At 42.0% G+C, this 18,305-nt stretch overlaps 3 protein-coding genes across 3 annotated transcripts in view; 1 reads left to right on the top strand and 2 right to left on the bottom strand.

Moving 5' to 3' along the window:
- LOC308124100 (myeloid-associated differentiation marker-like) lies at positions 1 to 939 on the bottom strand. Its single transcript, XM_080486917.1, has one exon. It carries the CDS (start codon positions 921 to 923, stop codon positions 69 to 71), a length of 855 nt encoding a protein of 284 aa, XP_080343043.1. The 5' UTR covers positions 924 to 939; the 3' UTR covers positions 1 to 68.
- Positions 940 to 2,991: 2,052 nt separating this feature from the next.
- LOC308124099 (myeloid-associated differentiation marker homolog) lies at positions 2,992 to 4,012 on the bottom strand (the record flags this gene model as incomplete). The annotated part of the gene is made up of 2 exons (XM_080486916.1): positions 2,992 to 3,585; positions 3,746 to 4,012. The coding sequence occupies 2 exons, from the start codon at positions 4,010 to 4,012 to the stop codon at positions 2,992 to 2,994; spliced, it is 861 nt and encodes a 286-aa protein (XP_080343042.1).
- Positions 4,013 to 5,623: 1,611 nt separating this feature from the next.
- dnah2 (dynein, axonemal, heavy chain 2) overlaps positions 5,624 to 18,305 on the top strand; it is a gene marked incomplete at its 5' end in the record, with an annotated part of 40,473 nt that continues 27,791 nt past the window's right edge. Inside the window, 27 exon segments of the mRNA XM_080487226.1 lie at positions 5,624 to 5,656; positions 5,724 to 5,918; positions 6,028 to 6,262; positions 7,207 to 7,442; positions 7,956 to 8,147; positions 8,425 to 8,582; positions 8,981 to 9,047; positions 9,518 to 9,613; positions 9,725 to 9,793; positions 10,009 to 10,208; positions 10,313 to 10,459; positions 10,575 to 10,722; positions 10,955 to 11,064; positions 11,228 to 11,357; positions 11,751 to 11,939; positions 12,573 to 12,723; positions 12,814 to 13,006; positions 13,275 to 13,475; positions 13,885 to 14,041; positions 14,508 to 14,682; positions 15,301 to 15,311; positions 15,399 to 15,560; positions 15,712 to 15,815; positions 16,692 to 16,848; positions 17,003 to 17,085; positions 17,795 to 17,975; positions 18,157 to 18,295. Coding sequence (XP_080343352.1) covers positions 5,624 to 5,656; positions 5,724 to 5,918; positions 6,028 to 6,262; positions 7,207 to 7,442; positions 7,956 to 8,147; positions 8,425 to 8,582; positions 8,981 to 9,047; positions 9,518 to 9,613; positions 9,725 to 9,793; positions 10,009 to 10,208; positions 10,313 to 10,459; positions 10,575 to 10,722; positions 10,955 to 11,064; positions 11,228 to 11,357; positions 11,751 to 11,939; positions 12,573 to 12,723; positions 12,814 to 13,006; positions 13,275 to 13,475; positions 13,885 to 14,041; positions 14,508 to 14,682; positions 15,301 to 15,311; positions 15,399 to 15,560; positions 15,712 to 15,815; positions 16,692 to 16,848; positions 17,003 to 17,085; positions 17,795 to 17,975; positions 18,157 to 18,295 — 3,919 coding nt within the window.

Genomic DNA, 18,305 nt, shown 5'->3' with positions numbered 1-18,305 from the left:
TTTAGTTCAAAGTGATTCAGATCCACAATAAAATGTTGTTTTCAGTTTATGTGTTCATGAGCAGCTGCTCATTGGGTATTCTGAATGGACACAAGATAAATAGAGTAGCCCGAGTCCACGGTGTAGACGAGGAAGTTGAATATTGTCATGACGGTGACCATCACCAGTTTGTCCCACCAACAAAGATGGCCACAGTCACCTGGTCTTTTCACGTTTTTGAAGCCATACAGTGGCCACATGACCATGGCTGTTGCATACATCACTGCAGCTAAAATGTTATAGACAATGACAAGTATCTCAAAGGGGAATGGAAGGCGAGTGGTCAGTTGTCCGAGCGTTAGTAGGATTATGAGGATGGCAAAGATGAAACACAAGGAGTACACAGCCACGCACCACTGCAGTTCGGAATATATTGTGTACCGTCCGGTTTCCAGGGACATAAATATGAGGCATGCCAGGAAGGTCTCCAGCATCTTCATTATGCCTGGCAGCGTGGAGAGAAAGCCTATGATCTCCCCTCGGGGACGGAGGCGCGTGAAGACCACTTCTCCGACATAAATGCCTAAACACACCCAGGAAACCACGGAGGCACCAATCTGCCGGTGGCAGTTCATGCAGGTGAAGAAGGTGGGGTACATGATGGAGGTAGACAGGCACAGGAGGCACGCCAACATGGCAAAAGCGGCGGTGAAGTCATCCCAGGCGAATGGCAGCTTCCGGCTGACTGTGGTGAACTCCAGGATGAGAATGAGAAGCGTGAAGAAGAAACAGAAGGACCAGGTGAACATGCACCACGCCCAGTAGGGGGATCCATTGTGTCCCACTGTTGCCACCAGGACGAAGCAAAGACATGTCGTGATGGTCGCCATTAATCGCATGATGCCCACAGGCTGGGTGAGCACTCGAAAATCCACACTGACCATGGCTGAGCAGGATGAGTCCCTTTGATCTAATTAAAAAAGTGCACAGCGTCGTTTCCAAGTCACTTTGCCGTATTCAGTGTATCTTTCCATGAAGCAAGGGCTTGACCCACACCCTGTCGAAGAAATCCATGTGGACAGAAAGCACCAAAGCGGAGTGCTCTTTCAAACTGAAACTTAGGTGTGGTGATGTATACTCAAGCACAGCATCCTGGGCTTATCTGCGCTGTTTATGGCCTCGGATTCAAGCTCTGATTGGACACAAGTTAAACTTTACCATCTCCCTGTGTAATGACATTGGACTCTGGTCCTCACAGCGTGATCAGGTGTTGTCATATAAGGGAGGAAATTGCTCTCAATCTGACTGAGTGTTCAGGTGATTTCTTTTTCCTGGCTTTAGAAAATGGAGAAGCTTGAGAACTTTTCACTGAAGGAAATAGAGTACATTAAGTTCAATTATTTTCTTTTTTTTTAATCCTTTACAATATCTCCTTAGTCTTTTTAATTTATCTTAAACTTTTGCAACCTCTCAATTTTTCTCTTTTGATTGCAGAGTTATTATTTACTCTTGTTCCATCCCATTATGACCTTGTGAAAGGAAATTCTTTCATGACAGATCTAAGGTTGTGCAACAGTCAAGTATGCCCAGGGTTATTACTTACAAGATAAGCAAACCAGGAGTAAATATTGATGATATAGTACTTACAAAGCCAACAAATGTATAGCTAAACCCCCACCTTTGTTCCGTTGATTTTCCAAACATAGCTACATATAGAATAATAGAGGACTAAATACATTTCATGAGCCCAAACTCTGTCAATAAAGTAATCTTTATGGATGTTTTATTAAAAGTGCATTAAATGCTTTGATTTCCAGTGTGTGAATTACTGCACTGTTTGAGATAATTATGTAAGGCGGATATTCTCTTTTTGTTTTTGTGAAAAATATTCATTACATTGTTGCTTTATTAACTTGCAAATTGTGGATTTTTGCTGCGTGAGCACAAGAGTGACTCTAAGTTACAGCCGAACACAGTTCAGTGTGACATTTTGGCTACTTGATATTTTCCCAGCTATCAACCTAAATAAAACAATAAATAGTAGTCTGTAGGTAAGGTGTCAGATGATATCAACATATTGTATTTCTGAGTTTAAAGATATACTAAAATCACAGGATAGCAACAGGTATAGACATTTTGATGTGATTAGAGCAATGTATTTTGGTTGATACTGTCAAAATGAGTTCATATAACCAGGGTTCTTTTAACTCTGCACCAAGTATTTTTCAATGCGCTAAAATCGGCGTCTTCAAAACCTTTTAAATCCACACATGAAGACAACATTTCCTCCTTCGGTGCTGCAAATACCAATTTACATGTCTTCCCTTGCCGTAGTCCCTGAAGCTTGTGGGCCGTTAGAATGATCAATTATGATCAATAATTTCTTTGAGAGATCAAAATATGTCACATTTACAGCCATAATTTCTTGAATTGTTACACATCTCAAACCCTGAGCATATACTTTCAATAACAGCGAGGACCCAGCAGTCACTCCCTGTTTCACTATTGGTTTAGTTTCTCCCCGATATGTACTTAAGTTGAAGGTATACAATGACACCTCTCTTACTATGAGCAACATTTAATCTAGAAAAAGGGAGTGGAACTGTGAAGTCATTAGCTGCCTTGTGCCTCACAGTATGCACACCTTGACACACCTTTGCAAACATCATACGGACACCTCTTTGAATCATTAAGCTGATTTAGCATCCATTCTTTCAGGACTAACAACATTCCAAAACCAAAAACTTGTAATAGCAATAGAAATGTATAGCGGCAGAAACCTATGTTGTCTTTATTACCTTTCTTGATATTTCACATGATCACATCAGTAACAATGTACACTTAATAAATGTGGCACAGATTGCAACTCAAACGTGATTATGTTTGTCCCAAAAAAAAGAAGCCTTAATTCGAAGGAAGGCTTTGTTAATTTATCACATGACATGTTTTAAGATGCAAAAAAAAATAAACCACGACATCACAGAAAAACTTTAAAAAAAATTCTTTCGCATTCTATGTTCTGCTGACGAAGAACACCAGCCTGAATGAATAAACTGTATCTACAATATAGGCAACAAGGTTGATAAAGGTCATTATAGTGATAACAACCAGCATATCCCATGCACAAAAATACTTGTTTGATGAGCAGATGTTCGGTCTGGGATTGTCCCTGAAGCTGTAAAATGGCCAGATGACCATGGCTGTGATATACATCAACACTGCCAGGACATTGCAGACCGTCAGGACTTTGTCAAAGGGCGCGGGGAAGAGAGACAGCAGGCGGCAGATGGTAAAGATGATGACAAGGATCGCAAAAATGAAGCAAATGGAGTAGACAGCAACACACCACTGAAGTCCTGCAAACAACTTATATTGGATGTAGTCCAAACAGATGAAAATGATACAGGCTACAAAAGCCTCCAGGACCTTGAGCAGACCTGGCACCGTGGAAAGAAATCCACTGATCTCACCAGGTCTGGCCCGAGTTAACCCGACCTCAACAGCATATAGGATGAAGGCGATCCAGGATGTGACAGAGGCACCGATCTCTCTACTGCATGTAGGGCAGGTGAAAATTCTGGGATAGATGATGGATGTTGTCAGCAACTGCAGGAGGAAAATGCCAACGATGAGATTGCATCAATGTTGCTCTCAGATAAAGAGAATACAGGTTTTTAAAGCTTAGATTAACAGCCAATTCTGTACAAGTTTATACACTTTTTTTCTTTTTTTTCATACACATAGGAATTATTAAAATTGTACACACCATCAGGGTAGCCAACATGGCAAAAGCTGTTGTGAAATCATTCCAAGAGATTGGCAACTTTGCACTGACACTGAAGAACTCCAGCAGGACTATGAGGATGGTGACACAGAAGCAGAAGCACCAGCAGAACATGCACCACGTCCAGAAGGAGTGACCGAAATGTCCCACCGACGCCACCAGGCTGAAGGAGATGCAGGTGATGATGATCTGTAGAACACGGATGATGCCTACCGGGGCAGCCAGGGTTGGGAGGTCCAGCGTGACCATGATGATTGCAGTCCTGTGGTCAGTTTACAGACGGTTGGTTTCCTCACTTTCCTATTGTTCTGGGCTACCTCCTCACTGCGATGCTGCCTCAGCTGTTGCTTCTGGTGATCTTGCCTCATGTGCTAGACAGAGGAAATGACTTGACCGTGGCTCTTGAGGCCACTCCCTCACTGATGCCCTACCCAGCCCGAACCAAACTGTGTGTTTGTTCACTGTTATCACTTCCCTTCTATTCAGGAAGCTTGGCCAATGATTAAATGATCATTATAGCAGCAATTAGCAAATGGGAACAGGAACTATGCCCACACAGGCTACTAATGACCCCAAATTTGTTCCAGGCATGTCAATATCTATCTATCTATCTATCTATCTATCTATCTATCTATCTATCTATCTATCTATCCATCCATCCATCCATCCATCCATCCATCCATCCATCCATCCATCCATCCATCCATCCATCCATCCATCCATCCATCCATCCATCCATCCATCCATCCATCCATCCATCCATCCATCCATCCATCCATCCATCCATCCATCCATCCATCCATCCATCCATCCATCCATCTAATGCTCTTGCTCTGACTGTACTTTTTATTGTTTTTCATGTACTTGTCTTCTCGGCTTTTTATTATTTTTAATGTCATTTTAGTATTATATTGACACTGTAAACTTGTTCTATGTACTACTGCCAGGACAGCCTTGTAAAAGAGATTATTAATCTTTACTTCTTCCTACCCCTTTTCAGGCATGTTACTCAGATATATGAGGTGTGTGTGTGTGTGCACATGTCTGTTGACAAGTATGTGTGGCTATACTTAAACAAAGATTATATATTTTAGATAAATATGTTTTCATAAACTGGAATTTAATCATCTATTATCTGTCTTTATTTTTGGAAAGTATCTGTGTGCGTGTGGGGCTGTATATTGGTTATGTATGTAATTGCACAAAATGTTTGAAATGTGCCATGCCTGAAATAAATGGTCAATATACTAGAGTAAAATAGTAAACAAGAAAAATAATTAGCATAAATGCAAAATAAAACAAAGTAACTTTAGCATAAAAGGAAGAAATTAGGCTGTGACTAAACTTAAGCCTAAATTAAACAAAATACAAACAGCTCCAACACCTCCTCTGACAGGACGGGAAAAAAGACAGAGAGGACTGGAAAGTAATTCTGCTGTTTTTTCCAGCGTTCACACAACTCTGTGAAAATGTGTGAAAAGAGACAAAAACATTTGCATTCAGATAAAACCCACAGAGACACAAGAACGGCAAGGTATAACAACTAGCAGCAATGGAACGACAGAAACGAAAGACGGGTACGAAATATAACCAGGGCAACGGCTAAACAAAGTCAGGGGACGCATTTCCGGGACTTTGTTTACGTGTTGCCATGGTTACGTGCTATGCGTTCAGTGGTACTGTTATTGTCGGTTAACGGACATTTATCATTCCTGCAGCTTTGTTGCTTTAGATAGGCGTTAATTCAATCAGCCAATTGAAGAAAAAAAAAAAACAATGACAAAAATAAAAACGAAGACTTTCTTCCGTTAATAAGTTCACGTGACGCTCCTTGTGGGAGATCGGTACCCCTCCAATCCGATGGCGGAGGACGACACCGAGGCAATTCGTTCGGTAAAGTGAAATCGTTAAACTCAAATCCGACACGTGCCCCGCGATCGTCCCATTGATTGACCAGCAGGTTCTCGGCTTCCTTCTCTCCTTCTACCTGCAGTTGTTCATCCGTAATGTGCGCGTTGGCGGTGTGACGGAAGAGTCATGGACGGAGGAGACCAGGACGACTTTAGACCAGTTTATCGTGGACACTTCTGTCAGAACCCTGCTGGTCTTCATGGGCACCGGCGGGCTGCGGGTGGAGTTCTCCGTGCCGTCAACGGTACGGGCGGCGAACTCTCTCCACCTCGGTGTATGAAGTCGGTGTGTGTCATTTGTTTACTTGTGAATCCCAAGCCACCTCACTCCGTTACGTCTCCACATTTGAAAAGGGAGAAGCCGTGGGGCCGCTGTGCTACTTCCTCCGCAAGCCCGGAGCCGCGATCACCGCGGAGACGTTTGACTCGGCCGTCCAGTTTGGCACCCTGCGGGGCAACCCCATCCAGAGGCTGCTCGGTGACACGCCCTGTGTGTGGGCCCCGGCCATCGCCCACTGCTCCTTCAAGGAGAAACACCTCGAGCACAGCCTGATGAACGAGATGCACTGCTTCCTCACCAGCCTCACAGGTGAACCCATGGCTGTGGCGCTGCAAGTTTGCAGTCTCTGCTATGATTGTTGCACAAAGCACGTGTATTCAACAGTTGGTGCCTCATGGCTCACTGAATGTTGCTTCATTTTCCATTAACTCAATTCTTTATCAGATGAAGTATGTAAACAATCTGGGAATCCAGTCCTGTACATCCCCGTGGAAGCTTCCCAGTACAGTCCCGAAGAAGCTGCGAAGGACAAGAATCTGGTCGAGAGAATGGAAAGTAAGCTCAATATTTAAATACTGTATATACAAAGGCATTTATTTTCCTATCAGGGGGTACATTTTTTCATCAAAAGGACATACCTGCAACATCTGTGACTCTTCAGTCTTATTCTTTGCAATCTTTCTAATTTCATCACCCTTTTGTTTTGATTTCACCTCCCAATTTTTTCCTCTTCTTAAATTCATGACGATGCAAATCATTGATTTGGTCATACTTAATTTATTACAGAACATGCTTAGTTTCTCCTAGAACAGGGGCCTGCCACCTTCATGGCCAAAAGAGTCGTTTTCTCAATTCTCCACAAAATAAAATTTGTCTGGAGCCGCAAAACATATAAATTCACTGCAATGAAGAAAAAACACAAAAATTCTTCGTCCCCCCCCCCTTCTTTATTCACTTTTTTCATTTTCTCATTTTTTTCTAATTGTTTTATTTTTTCTTTTGTTTTCCTTTTTTTTCATTAACCAATTTCACTTTTCCTGAAATGTTTTTAATCAATCAAGTATTTTATCCTTTTTGAGGGGCAAATCCAGCTATTCTGACTGTTTTGCTTATATTTAGCTGTTTTTAGCCTCGAAGAGCCACATGTGGCTCCAGGTTGCAGACCCCAGTCCTGGAAACAATATATTTTTTTCATTATCTTTGTCCATATTTGTATTTTCCATTCCACGTCTTGCTTCTTGTGCCTGTTGTAGCTGTTGTGATCTACTGGACGAGGCGGATCAAGGGTCTACGTGATGCCCACATTGTGAAGATGTGGGAAAAGTGTGGCCCATTGCAGGAGATAGCCTTCTGGGAGGATCGCTTGTCTAAGCTGTTGGACATGGAGCAGAAGCTGCAAAAGCCAGATGTGGAACACATCAAGCACATCCTGCAACTGGCCAAATGTCAGTATGTGGACTACTTTTGTGAGCTGTCCAGGGACATACAGGTCGGTACAGTCTGAGGGAAAAAAACACCCCCAAACTATTATTTAACAATCGGAGAGTATATATCACTCTTCAGAATAAGTAACACCACTTAGAAATCATCCAATGGAGACGTGATTCACTGAAATACCAATGTTGTGTTTTATTATTTCATTGTTAATATATTACCATTTTTTATTTGTTTTTAATTTTCCGGCAGTGGAAACAAATATGAATAGCTCTATTGCAGAGATTTTTCAGTGTATGAAGACTAAGTCTGAAACATGGTTGTATTTGAATTTACAAGAGTACATACAGTAAAACAAAACGTGATTTAAGATGGTTACTTGCATGCAAGACTGGCAAAAAGAGAACTATTGCGTGATTGTAAAAATGTTGTTAAACATAATAACATTGACTGGAGCACTACTCTCCAGTGCCACTCATTATTGCATCTTTTCTGCACATTGTGTTTATTGACAAACATTGACCTTGTCATCAACGCTGGAACTGTCTCTGTTTCTGTGTGTTTCCAGGAGTGCACTCTTCAGGCCCAATCAAACCTGGCCTTCCTCTCCAGACTGAAGGTGCCCTGTGAAGAGCTCGCCCAGCTTAAGCCGAGCCAAGTTCCCCCAAAGCTGAAGCACATTGTAAATCTCATCCGTATCATCTGGCTCGACTCCCCCTACTTTAACACCAAGGACAAGATCATTGGTCTCTTCAGCCAGGTATGAGGATGCTATTCCATGGGAGAGTTGGGAATCAGTGGACTCATGAGAGATGTATTTAATTGATGTTTATTGAATTTTATTTGTATCAAGAGCTTCCATGAATATGTAAAGAAATATGCTCTTTATTTATATAGCTACTCAGTTTGTTAAATGCCCTTCTTTAATGGCGATAACAGAATCAAATATTACTTGCTGAGGGTTTTCTTTTTTTCGTCCAGTTTTCTTTTTGTTTTCTTTTCATTTCGTGACAAAAGGTTTGTTTTCTGTGTTCCAGTTGACTAATGAGATCATCCGCCTGTGTTCCAAAACCATCTCTCTGGACAGACTCTTTCAGGGCTACGTCTTCTCCAGCAAGCAGATCCTTGAGGACTGTATTCAGTGCTGCGTTTCCTGGAAGGAAATTTATCTGCACATTGCAAAAATTCACCACGAGTAATATATACTTCTCCACGTAGACAAACACACCACTCGAAACGATTCTTTACGTTTGGTTTTGTTTATTCAATACTGTAGGAAGGATAAATGATCATGTTTTATACAATCTATGAGAGGTTTCAATACTAAAACATTTCATGTATCCTTCCACCACCTCTTTGTCGCTTTTCTAATGATATAATCTTTTTGTGTGCCTTCACATCAGATATTCTGAACAAGGTTGGGTTTTGGACAACACAAGCTTTTTTGTGGTGGTTGATACTTTCATTCGGAGGCTCACAGACCTGATTGAGGTTAGATTTTTGGGGGGGTTTTCACCCCCTACATTCTCATTATAATCCTTATTATAATCCTGTGACCAATCATTTTGGGATGTTGTTATTTTTTTTTATCAGGTGTGTGACTGTCAGCATCAGTTTGCCCGTTGGGAGGACGGGCAGCAGAGACCTCTGCCCATCTTCGGTAGCCACCTGGGACAGACGTTCACCCAGAGCCTCCAGAAGATTGAACACAACTTCTATTGTTGCCTGCGCAGGCTGCGTTCTGTTGACAAGCACATCCTCGATGTCAATTCTTACAACATGTGGGAAGAGGAATTCAGCAGGTTGAATTATTCAACACTTTAGCCATGAGATTAAATCTCTAGTTACATAACGCTAACTTTTTTCTTTTAAACTTCATAATGGAAATATAAAGAGGTGTGTGTGTGTGTGTGTGTGTGTGTGTGTGTGTGTGTGTGTGTGTGTGTGTGTGTGTGTGTGTGTGTGTGTGTGTGTGTGTGTGTGTGTGTGTGTGTGTGTGTGTGTGTGTGTGTGTGTGTGTGTGTGTGTGTGTGTGTGTGTGTGTGTGTGTGTGTGTGTGTGTGTGTGTGTGTGTGTGTGTGTGTGTGTACTAATAGATTTTGTACAGCAATAAAGGGCTTGGAAATGCAGACAAAGCAACTGATGACCTCAGTATTCAAGACGGCGAACACTTTTGAGGAAGGAGTTCATCTTGTGGACATTTTTCGGCCTATGTCTGCTCGCGAGGTGTCTCTCTTTTACACACCAACATACTTTTGAGTTCTCAGTTTTCTCTTTGTCCCCTCTACTTTCACTTTTTACATCTCTGTTTGTATCCACTCATGTGATTCCCCAAAGGCCATTAAACGAGCTGCAGAGGAGGCGGTCAAGGGAGTGCAAGACATCCTTGATAATGAGATCAAATTGGTGAAGATTGGAATGACAAACCCAAAGTGTCCTGACCATATGCCAAGTATAGCAGGCCAAGCCCACTATTTAATGGTCCTCAAACATCGCTTAGAGAGTCTCATGAAGGTATTTAAATCCACTTTGGTCCAGAATATGTTGTACATGGTACAATTTAAAAATTGTGCAAAAAATAAGAAAAAAATCTCTTTATGTGCCTTTTTCTGTGCCTCCAGGTGAGTGACAAGGCTTACTTCATGCCCGACATTGGCAGAAGTGAACTGGACCAGACAGTCCAGACTTTGGAGGAGATGGTGATGAAGAGCTTCAGAGAGTGGAGCCAGAAACTAGATGGACAGTACATCAAGAGACTGGAACAGCCACTCATAGCACGCTGCAGAGAAGGGACTGCAAAGCTGAGCATCAACTTTGACAAGTTGGTTAAACACAAATCCCACAATGCAATTGCATGAAAGTATACTGCTGTGGATCCTGTCATTAGTGAGCTACCATGCATTCTTCTTTTCTTTTTTTATCCAGCTCCCTTTTGAGTCTTTTCTCTGAGATCTACTACTGGGAACAACTAAAGTTTGAGATCCCTCAGTGTGTTAACGACATTTACCAGATGAAGGACAACGTGAGAATCCTGAGGGAACGAGTTCTGCTGCTGATCAAAGACTATAATAGGTTTGAGACATACAGTACACTTCAACAGTGACGGCATCTGCCAGATTATGCTGCACTTTCTATTCTTATTCCTGACTCCCTTCATCTCCTTGTCTTGTGTGTGTTTATGTGTCAGGCTCATTGATGCGCTGTCTCCCGAAGAGCTGGGTCTGTTTCGGGAGAAATTTCGCTCAATGGACAGGAAGATTCAGCCAAGCCTGACGAGGTTCCAGTGGCTGTCTCGAAGAGAGTCAGACGTCTTCATCCGCGACTGTCTCCTGCATGTTGGCAAGGTTGTAACATGTAGTTCACCCCTTAAAGATGTGATCACATGAAACTTAAGTTTCTGGCTGCATTGACCTTTAGGGTCCAGGATGTGTTATTGTGAGGATTAACTCAACTGGAATCACAGTTTCTGCTTACTTCTCTGGCACATATAGTTTACATCCCGTGAAAAAGCCACACTGGATTATTCTCACTTTTGTCTCCACTCCTCTTTTTTTCACAACACTGTAGGTCAAGTCGATAGTCGATGACTACAAAGAATCACATCTATCAATCACCAAACTTTGTTGCAAGATGAGTGAAACATTGCTGGTTCACCTGGATGGAAAGACCGTGTACAGGTAACAAGTGATATGGGCTCTATTTTTCATTGTGTAGGATGCATGAAAAGTAGGTAAATGAAACAAATAAGAGGCTGTTAATGTTTCCCACACTGATTGAAATGTTAAAGTGGGTTGGGAGGGATTTCCATTCAGTTTACAATATTCCCTTTCTGAACATTAGGAACCTGGAATTTGAGGATGACCAGAAGGCTCACCAGCAAAGCTGTCTGCAAATGCTGCGCTCGGCACACAGCAGTATCGTTGATATTATGACCCAGATCCACAGCATCTTTGTGAATGACGGACAGGAGGTATGTGCACTGCTATTTGTTGTGTCAGGCACATCAGCCACTGCTAGGATTTACCAACGGTGAATTTATTCCCACCAATAGAAATGTAATCTTCCATGTTATTAAAGTTTAGCACATATTTAAAATAAGCTTTCCCGCGACTGAAAGTTTAGGAGAGATCATACGGTGTTTGTTTCACGGCTTCATTTTTCAAGTTTCTGAATGAACAAGAATAAAATGTTGGTGAAGTTGCAAAATAAAAGGTTCAGATTGATTATTGAAATAGGATAAGATTTGAATAAAACAAAACGGATTATCGCTTATTAGTTTAATAGCTCATTTGGTATTTATTAGTAAGCTCAGGGATTTTGTTACAATTTTGTGTGTCCATTTTTACTGTGTTTTTTTTTTTAGGTCCAAGAATGTTGGATGAGCTACACAGAGAAGGTGGATCAGATGGTAGAGGAGGCTCTGAGGTGCAATGTCAGGAACTCCATGAAGAAGCTTTCCAGAGCCATCAATGGAGATAATAGGGCAATACCAAACCCCTTGTTTAACGTCTACGTCACACTGCGCCCGGCATCTTCTCCAACCACACCAAAGGTGACACTATTTATCTATGGGCAAAGGGATATATTGTCAAACTGATACCTTGCTGTCTTCTCCGAATTTAAAGAAACAATTTGGTTTTTCGGCTTGTGCTGAGATTTGAATTTAAAGAATTGGATGGTATTTTGTGGGAATTCCTGGCACGGAAGGACAGAAAAATTCATATGTCCTCCGTCCTCTTTTTCTTTTCACCCTGATGTGTTTCAGCTGTGTCTTGCCAACGCTTCACTCCCAGCATGTGTATATGTGCTCTTCTTAGGCGCATCAGTTGCCAGTTTGTGTTTTTGGCGCCTGAGTGGAGGACCAAAACCCAGAGACAGATTTGGATTTGGCAGTTGTTCAGGGTAGAACAGGGCTCAGTGCACAGAGAGAGAGTCCATATAAGCAGAGCTACTTATAAGTGAAACAAATAGCCAGAGAGCAGGTCGGGGTCATGATGTGATCTGAATGTTCTAGCCAAGGAGAGAAAATGGCTGAAACTAGAAAGTCAAAGAGATGAGGGAAGATATGCCGCACAGTAATACAAACCAGACAAGAACAAGTCTTGGGACCTTCTTTGAAGTCATAGCCTCCTTTATTTTAACGTGACACATTTCTGTGTGTGTGTGTGTGTGTGTGTATTCACAGATGTCTCTTGAGTTCTCCCCAAGTCTTGGAAAGCTCCCTCAGATTGTCAACATTTTACCCCGGCTCATTAACATCGTCTCAGAATTTAAGCGGCTTCCTGAGCTTCTGTCCTGCAGGAAGACTCAGGGGAATGAAATATACAACAACATAGGTGCAACCATTTATTTCAAATTCATTCACACTATTTGAGATGAGCTGTATGGGAACATGTCTGTCCGTCTGCTCGTCTTTGATCGCACAGAGCAAGATGAAGAGTTAAAGAAGATTCAGGCTGCCGTGAGCACAGGAGTGACAGCTCATACCAGCCAGCTCCAGTCTTATCTGAAGACCTGGGACAAATACAGGAACATCTGGGAAATCAACAAGGACTCTTTTATACAACGCTACCAGAAGCTCAACCCATCAGTGTCTTCTTTCGATGCAGACATCCACAGGTGTGGTGCAAAATTGGAAAAAAATCTGTCTTCATTATATATATATTTTCCAATTATTGTTTTGCTGCACAGGCCAGCATGCATTAAAGCTGGCTACACCCGTTTGCTGTCAGGTGGAAACCTGCCTGCTAATTATTTCTGCTTATCCTGCCATAAATGACTTCAGATTTGTCCAGAACATCGTAGTCCGTAAATAACAGTGTTGAAGGTTGCTATCGCCACGAATCTGCCTCTCATGTCTGTTATTTTCACTTCTCATTTACATCAGGTACACGGAGGAGGCCGACAGTGTAGTACAGGAGGAAAGTGTATTCAATATTCGATTTATCATGCTCGACTGTTCGCCACTCAAGTCCTGTTTGGTGCAGCACTGCAATGAGTGGCAAGCCAAGTTGACCCAGCTTCTCAGTCACGTGGCCAGAACTGGCCTCCAGGAACTCCATACATCCCTGCAGGACAACGCCAAACGGTGGGTGTCGGGTTCAATAACCTTCTTCTCAGGGGCAGAGGAAATACATTTATTAGGTTGCACTTGTACTTCCATTATACCCCTGTTACTTTGTGACTCTGAGAACTTCTTCAAAGGCAATGTTGTCCTCGGTGACTGGCCTCATCAAAACAGTGTTCACAGTAAAATGCATCGCTCTCAAATGTTGCACTCACCAGTCTAGATTTAGCAGCTGGGATTAGCTCCACTAATGCTGCAGGTTTTGGAATTAAAATGTGGTTTGTATGAGTGAGTGATAGTAAATTTTATGTCGCATAACACCTTGAAAATATGAATCAACTCTTCCTGTAAATGTAATCATCGTCACAGAGGTGACAAAAATTTAATTGGTCTGATACTTTGTTGTGCGTGTCTGATGGATTCTGTCTAGGCTGCAACAACCTCCACAGACACTGGTGGAGCTTGGTGAGAGCCTGAAGCACTTGAAAAGTCTGCAGGACAATTCAGCCAAGACAGAGGCTCAGATTCCTCGCATCCATGAACAATTTGCTATCCTGGCCAAATACGAAATCCCAGTGGAACAGACTGTAAGTACTGTGCTTATCATTAAACAAATGTCCATGCTTGTCGGTAGTGGGTGTTAAATATACGGGCAGTGGGGGGAAATCAGCCAGCCCTATCCTGCCCTTGGGTAGACTTTACATAGTGTAAAAACTGCAGGTTTTCAATCAATGTAATTACAACTCCTAATTTGGCCACTTGGGATGGTCTGTTCTGGTTGTTTAGGGGAAAAAAGACATATAAATATTAGTTTCAGTGTGAATTACTTCACTGAAACTGTGAGAACAATTTAGAGTTGACAGAAACTGAGTAGAAAGAAGGTATGCGCTCTAATCGATGAAAACGCTTGGATTCTTTTTTTTTACCTCCCTGAAATAATAATAATAAAAACAGGCCATATATGTTTTACATTTATGATTTACTGCAAATGTACACATAAACGGTAGCGGAAGTATTTCCTGTCATTCTGATCATTTGCTGCTGTTTTTGCAGGTGCAGAAAATGCTGGAGGTGCTGGATGAAGAGTGGGTGTGGTTCCAGCAGGTATTAATTGACAGTGACATCATGCTGCAGAAGCACAAGGAGAGGTTCAAGAGCGACCTCCTCTCCTCTTCCGAAGAGCTCAAGAAGAAGATTGGAACCAGCATGCAGGAGTTCAAAGCCAGAGGTCTCACGCTCCCTCTCATTCACTCGTTCAGTGTGTTTCATCACCGTGGCTTACGTACCGTTCGGCTCCTCTGTCCTTTTTCTTGTTGATTCACTATGGACCTATAGCTGGATTATAACAGGAATATTACCAGAATTAACTGGAGTGTTGAACATATGTTTTGATTCATCTGATTAGATATTTCTAGTCTTGGTTATTACTTACTGACGTGTGTGTGTGTGTGTGTGTGTGTGTGTGTGTGTGTGTGTGTGTGTGTGTGTGTGTGTGTGTGTGTGTGTGTGTGTGTGTGTGTGTGTATTTGAATTTGTCTTTGTATTTGCATACCCAGGTCCTTTCGACAGTGCACTGGCCACTGAGTCGGCCTTCCAACAAATAGCAGAGCATCAAAGAGAACTGGAGACCCTGAAACAGGAACAAGATACCATCCTCCATGGGCTGGCTTTATTCAAAATAGAGCAACCACCTTCCAAAAGCATTTGCAGTCTTGAAAAGGTCTGAAATAGCTTCAGTCTTGTTTTCCCAAGATACTGTCACAAACAAAACTATAACACGCGGTAACTCCAGAGAGGTTTACTTTATGAGGAGGACTTTGTGGTGTGGTCATTTGTTTTACGTTAGTGGTGCTCACGGTACGAAAGAAGTGAAGACATCCATCAAGAATGTATGTTTGCTAAATTTGTTTGTGCATACCTCACCATGGTTATATCATCATGCAGGACATAGAGCGACTGCAGCGGGTGTGGGATATCACAAAGGAGTGGGATTCCAAATGGAACAGCTGGAAAGGCGACCGGTTCGCTACAGTGCAGACGCAGGTGTTGGAGAACACAGCAAAGGACATGTTGAAGAAACTGCACAAACTCCAGACAAATCTCCAGGTCAGCTCGGCCATAACGGGCAGCGATGCATTCAGACATTTTAACTGCAATATTTTACCACCATGCAACCCTTCCAACCATACACCAACTTCTTATTCATGTAATCTTTATGCTCTGCAGTAGTGGGGATGTGATGTTCATCTCATTGCAGGATAAGGACTGGGACATTGTGGATTCCTCTATGAAGAAGTTTGAACACTTTAGGGAGATCATTCCTCTCATTGCTGAACTGAGGAACCCAGCTATGAGAGACAGGTATTGACTAAAACTATTTCTCGTAGTGTCGGTGCCTTTTTGGTTGTTTTGCAGGCGTCATGAGAGGAACACAAACGTCATGACTGTCAAGTGATCAATACTTTAAGATTATTGTTAGAGACGATAATGTCTGATCAGACCAATAACCTTAATCGTTATATTTTTCAAACGGGAGAGAACTTGCACAACTTGTTTAAAGGTCTCACAGAGAATAAGCCTTTTTCTCATTGTAGCTAGACCGCTGCTGCATTCTGTCTAGAAAGTTATTAATGCATATTGTGAGGGGAAAAAAAACCATTGACATTTTATTGTTTGGCTCCATTGTTTGAGCAAATCACAGCTTGAACCAGGAAGAAGCCAAAAGCAATCAAGAGTTAAGTGGTTGACAATGAAGATTTTATAATGGAATTGGCAAAGAAGAAGAGTCTAATCACTTTGTGGTTAATATCAAGTACCTAAGTGACATGGGTTTGGAATAAAAGCACGATTTCTGTGGTCACAAAGGAGAACTGCCCGTAAATGTTTGTTGGCACAGTTTCTCGTTGGTCTGGTTAGTGTTCTCTTTTCTGCACCATATGTCTCTATTCAGACGTCTATCATCTTTCTGTAGGTTTTTAATTTGGCTGGAAAGGTATACTGCAACATCCTCCATGGGAACAATTTTAAATGAGTTGTGTGAGGTTAAAATATAATTATATAGTAATAACCTATACTAGCGGATCACAAATGAAGAGCTTTTAACATGTAGTATATTAGGGGCTCCTGGATTGGTGAGGGGAAGTGAAAAGTATGACATTTCCCCCTTACTTTTTTTCATGAGCTGACCTGCAGACTGCCTTGAGAGTAACTGTACTGTAAACGCCTCCTTTCTGTCAGGCACTGGAAACAGATCTGCGAGGAGCTGCAGTGCTCTTTTGACCCCACCAGTGCCGAATTCACTCTGGAGAAGATCATGTCTCTGGGCCTTGACAAGCATGCTGGCAAAGTTTCTGAGGTCTCTGGAACCTCCAGCAAGGAACTCTTCATAGAGCAGGTTCAGTGTACTCTACATGGTCTCAGTGTGTGGTTTTTTTTTTAAAATTTTGCTGTTTCTTAATTTCAATGCAAAGAGAAAATGTGTTTTTGTCTGCAAACAGTGAAAACAAAAGTGGAATTCAAACAAATATTCTTTGTGTTGGATATCAAAGGGTCTGGCGGGCATTACTAAGACGTGGAAGGAAACACTTCTGGGTGTGCAGCCTTACAAAGATGAAGGTCACTACCTGCTGAGGTGAGACAGTGAGCACTTCAGCAGAGAATATACACACTTACAGGCTTTTTATTTAAGGTACACTTATATCATCTCATGGGAACCTGGGCACTGTGTGGCTCGTTGGTCATGCCAGACCGGCCCATTAGGTGTTGATAAGAAAAATAATACGTCAGACTTGATATCCAGCAGCTTCACTGTTATTTAAAAACTGGTCCCATTAGTTTTTCAACGTACATATGTTGCGGGCAGTTTAACCCCTCTCCTCTGTGTTGGCAAGCAAAGTTAGCAAATAATACTCTGCAAAAATATACAATTTATGTGTCTTTATTTGTAAAACTTTGCTTAGTCACTAAGTTTGTAAAGCTTGACGTTTTCTAATCATAGTTACTTTACAAAATGTGCAGAGAATTAAAAGTGTTTTGACTTGTGTTGAGTATTGGGTTTATGATAGTTACCTGTGAGACTTTACAGAGTACACCTTTTTGTAACTCGACAAATGACTGCACTACTAGAATTTTCAAAGCTGTACTTACTAACAACGATTGTGATGTGTAAAGTGCTCATTTCTAGTTAGTAGTGCGTAAACTGTACTTGTATGTAAAGCTGTAAACTCGGCATTTTCTGGCCATGATATTATCTCTCAGAATGAAATTCTGCACCTCTGTTGGATCGGATTGAACTTTTGCGCTCACCTCACCTGAGGTTTTCCCCTACCTGTCTCCCCCAGGAGCACTGAGGAGGTTGTCCAAGCCCTGGAGGACAACCAGGTGATCCTGTCCACAATGAAGGCATCTCGCTTTGCCAAAATCTTTCAGCAGGAGTTGGACCGTTGGGAGCGCCAGCTGACCCAGGTGCTAGAAGTCATTGAAATGATCCTCACCGTGCAGCGTCACTGGACTTATCTGGAGGTACACACCCAAATAACCACGGGTCACATCGCTGGTGTCTATGAGAATTTCCATTTCAAAAGTATATATTTATATCAACATGTTGAAGAAAGCTATCTGTCTTTTATGCCTTATCGCTATTAGTCATTTCAATCTGTTCTCTATCGAGCTAACATCCCTCCCTGTTGGTCTATTCTTTTAGAATATTTTTCGAGGGAATGACATCAGAGAGCAGTTGCCTCATGTGTGCAAAGAGTTTGAATATGTTAGTTCCAGTTGGAAAACTATAATGAGCCGCCTCTATCAGGATGCCAATGCCTTGAAGGGAACGCACCACCCCGGTATGACAGC

This window comes from Lipophrys pholis (assembly GCF_963383615.2).
Source record: "Lipophrys pholis genome assembly, chromosome: 19".
NCBI lineage: Eukaryota > Metazoa > Chordata > Actinopteri > Blenniiformes > Blenniidae > Lipophrys > Lipophrys pholis.
This window is presented reverse-complemented; position numbering and strand designations above follow the sequence as displayed.

Coding starts and splice junctions, on each gene's coding strand:
- LOC308124100 (XM_080486917.1), bottom strand. CDS start 923: ATGGTCAGTGTGGATTTTCGAGTGCTCACCCAGCCTGTGGGCATCATG.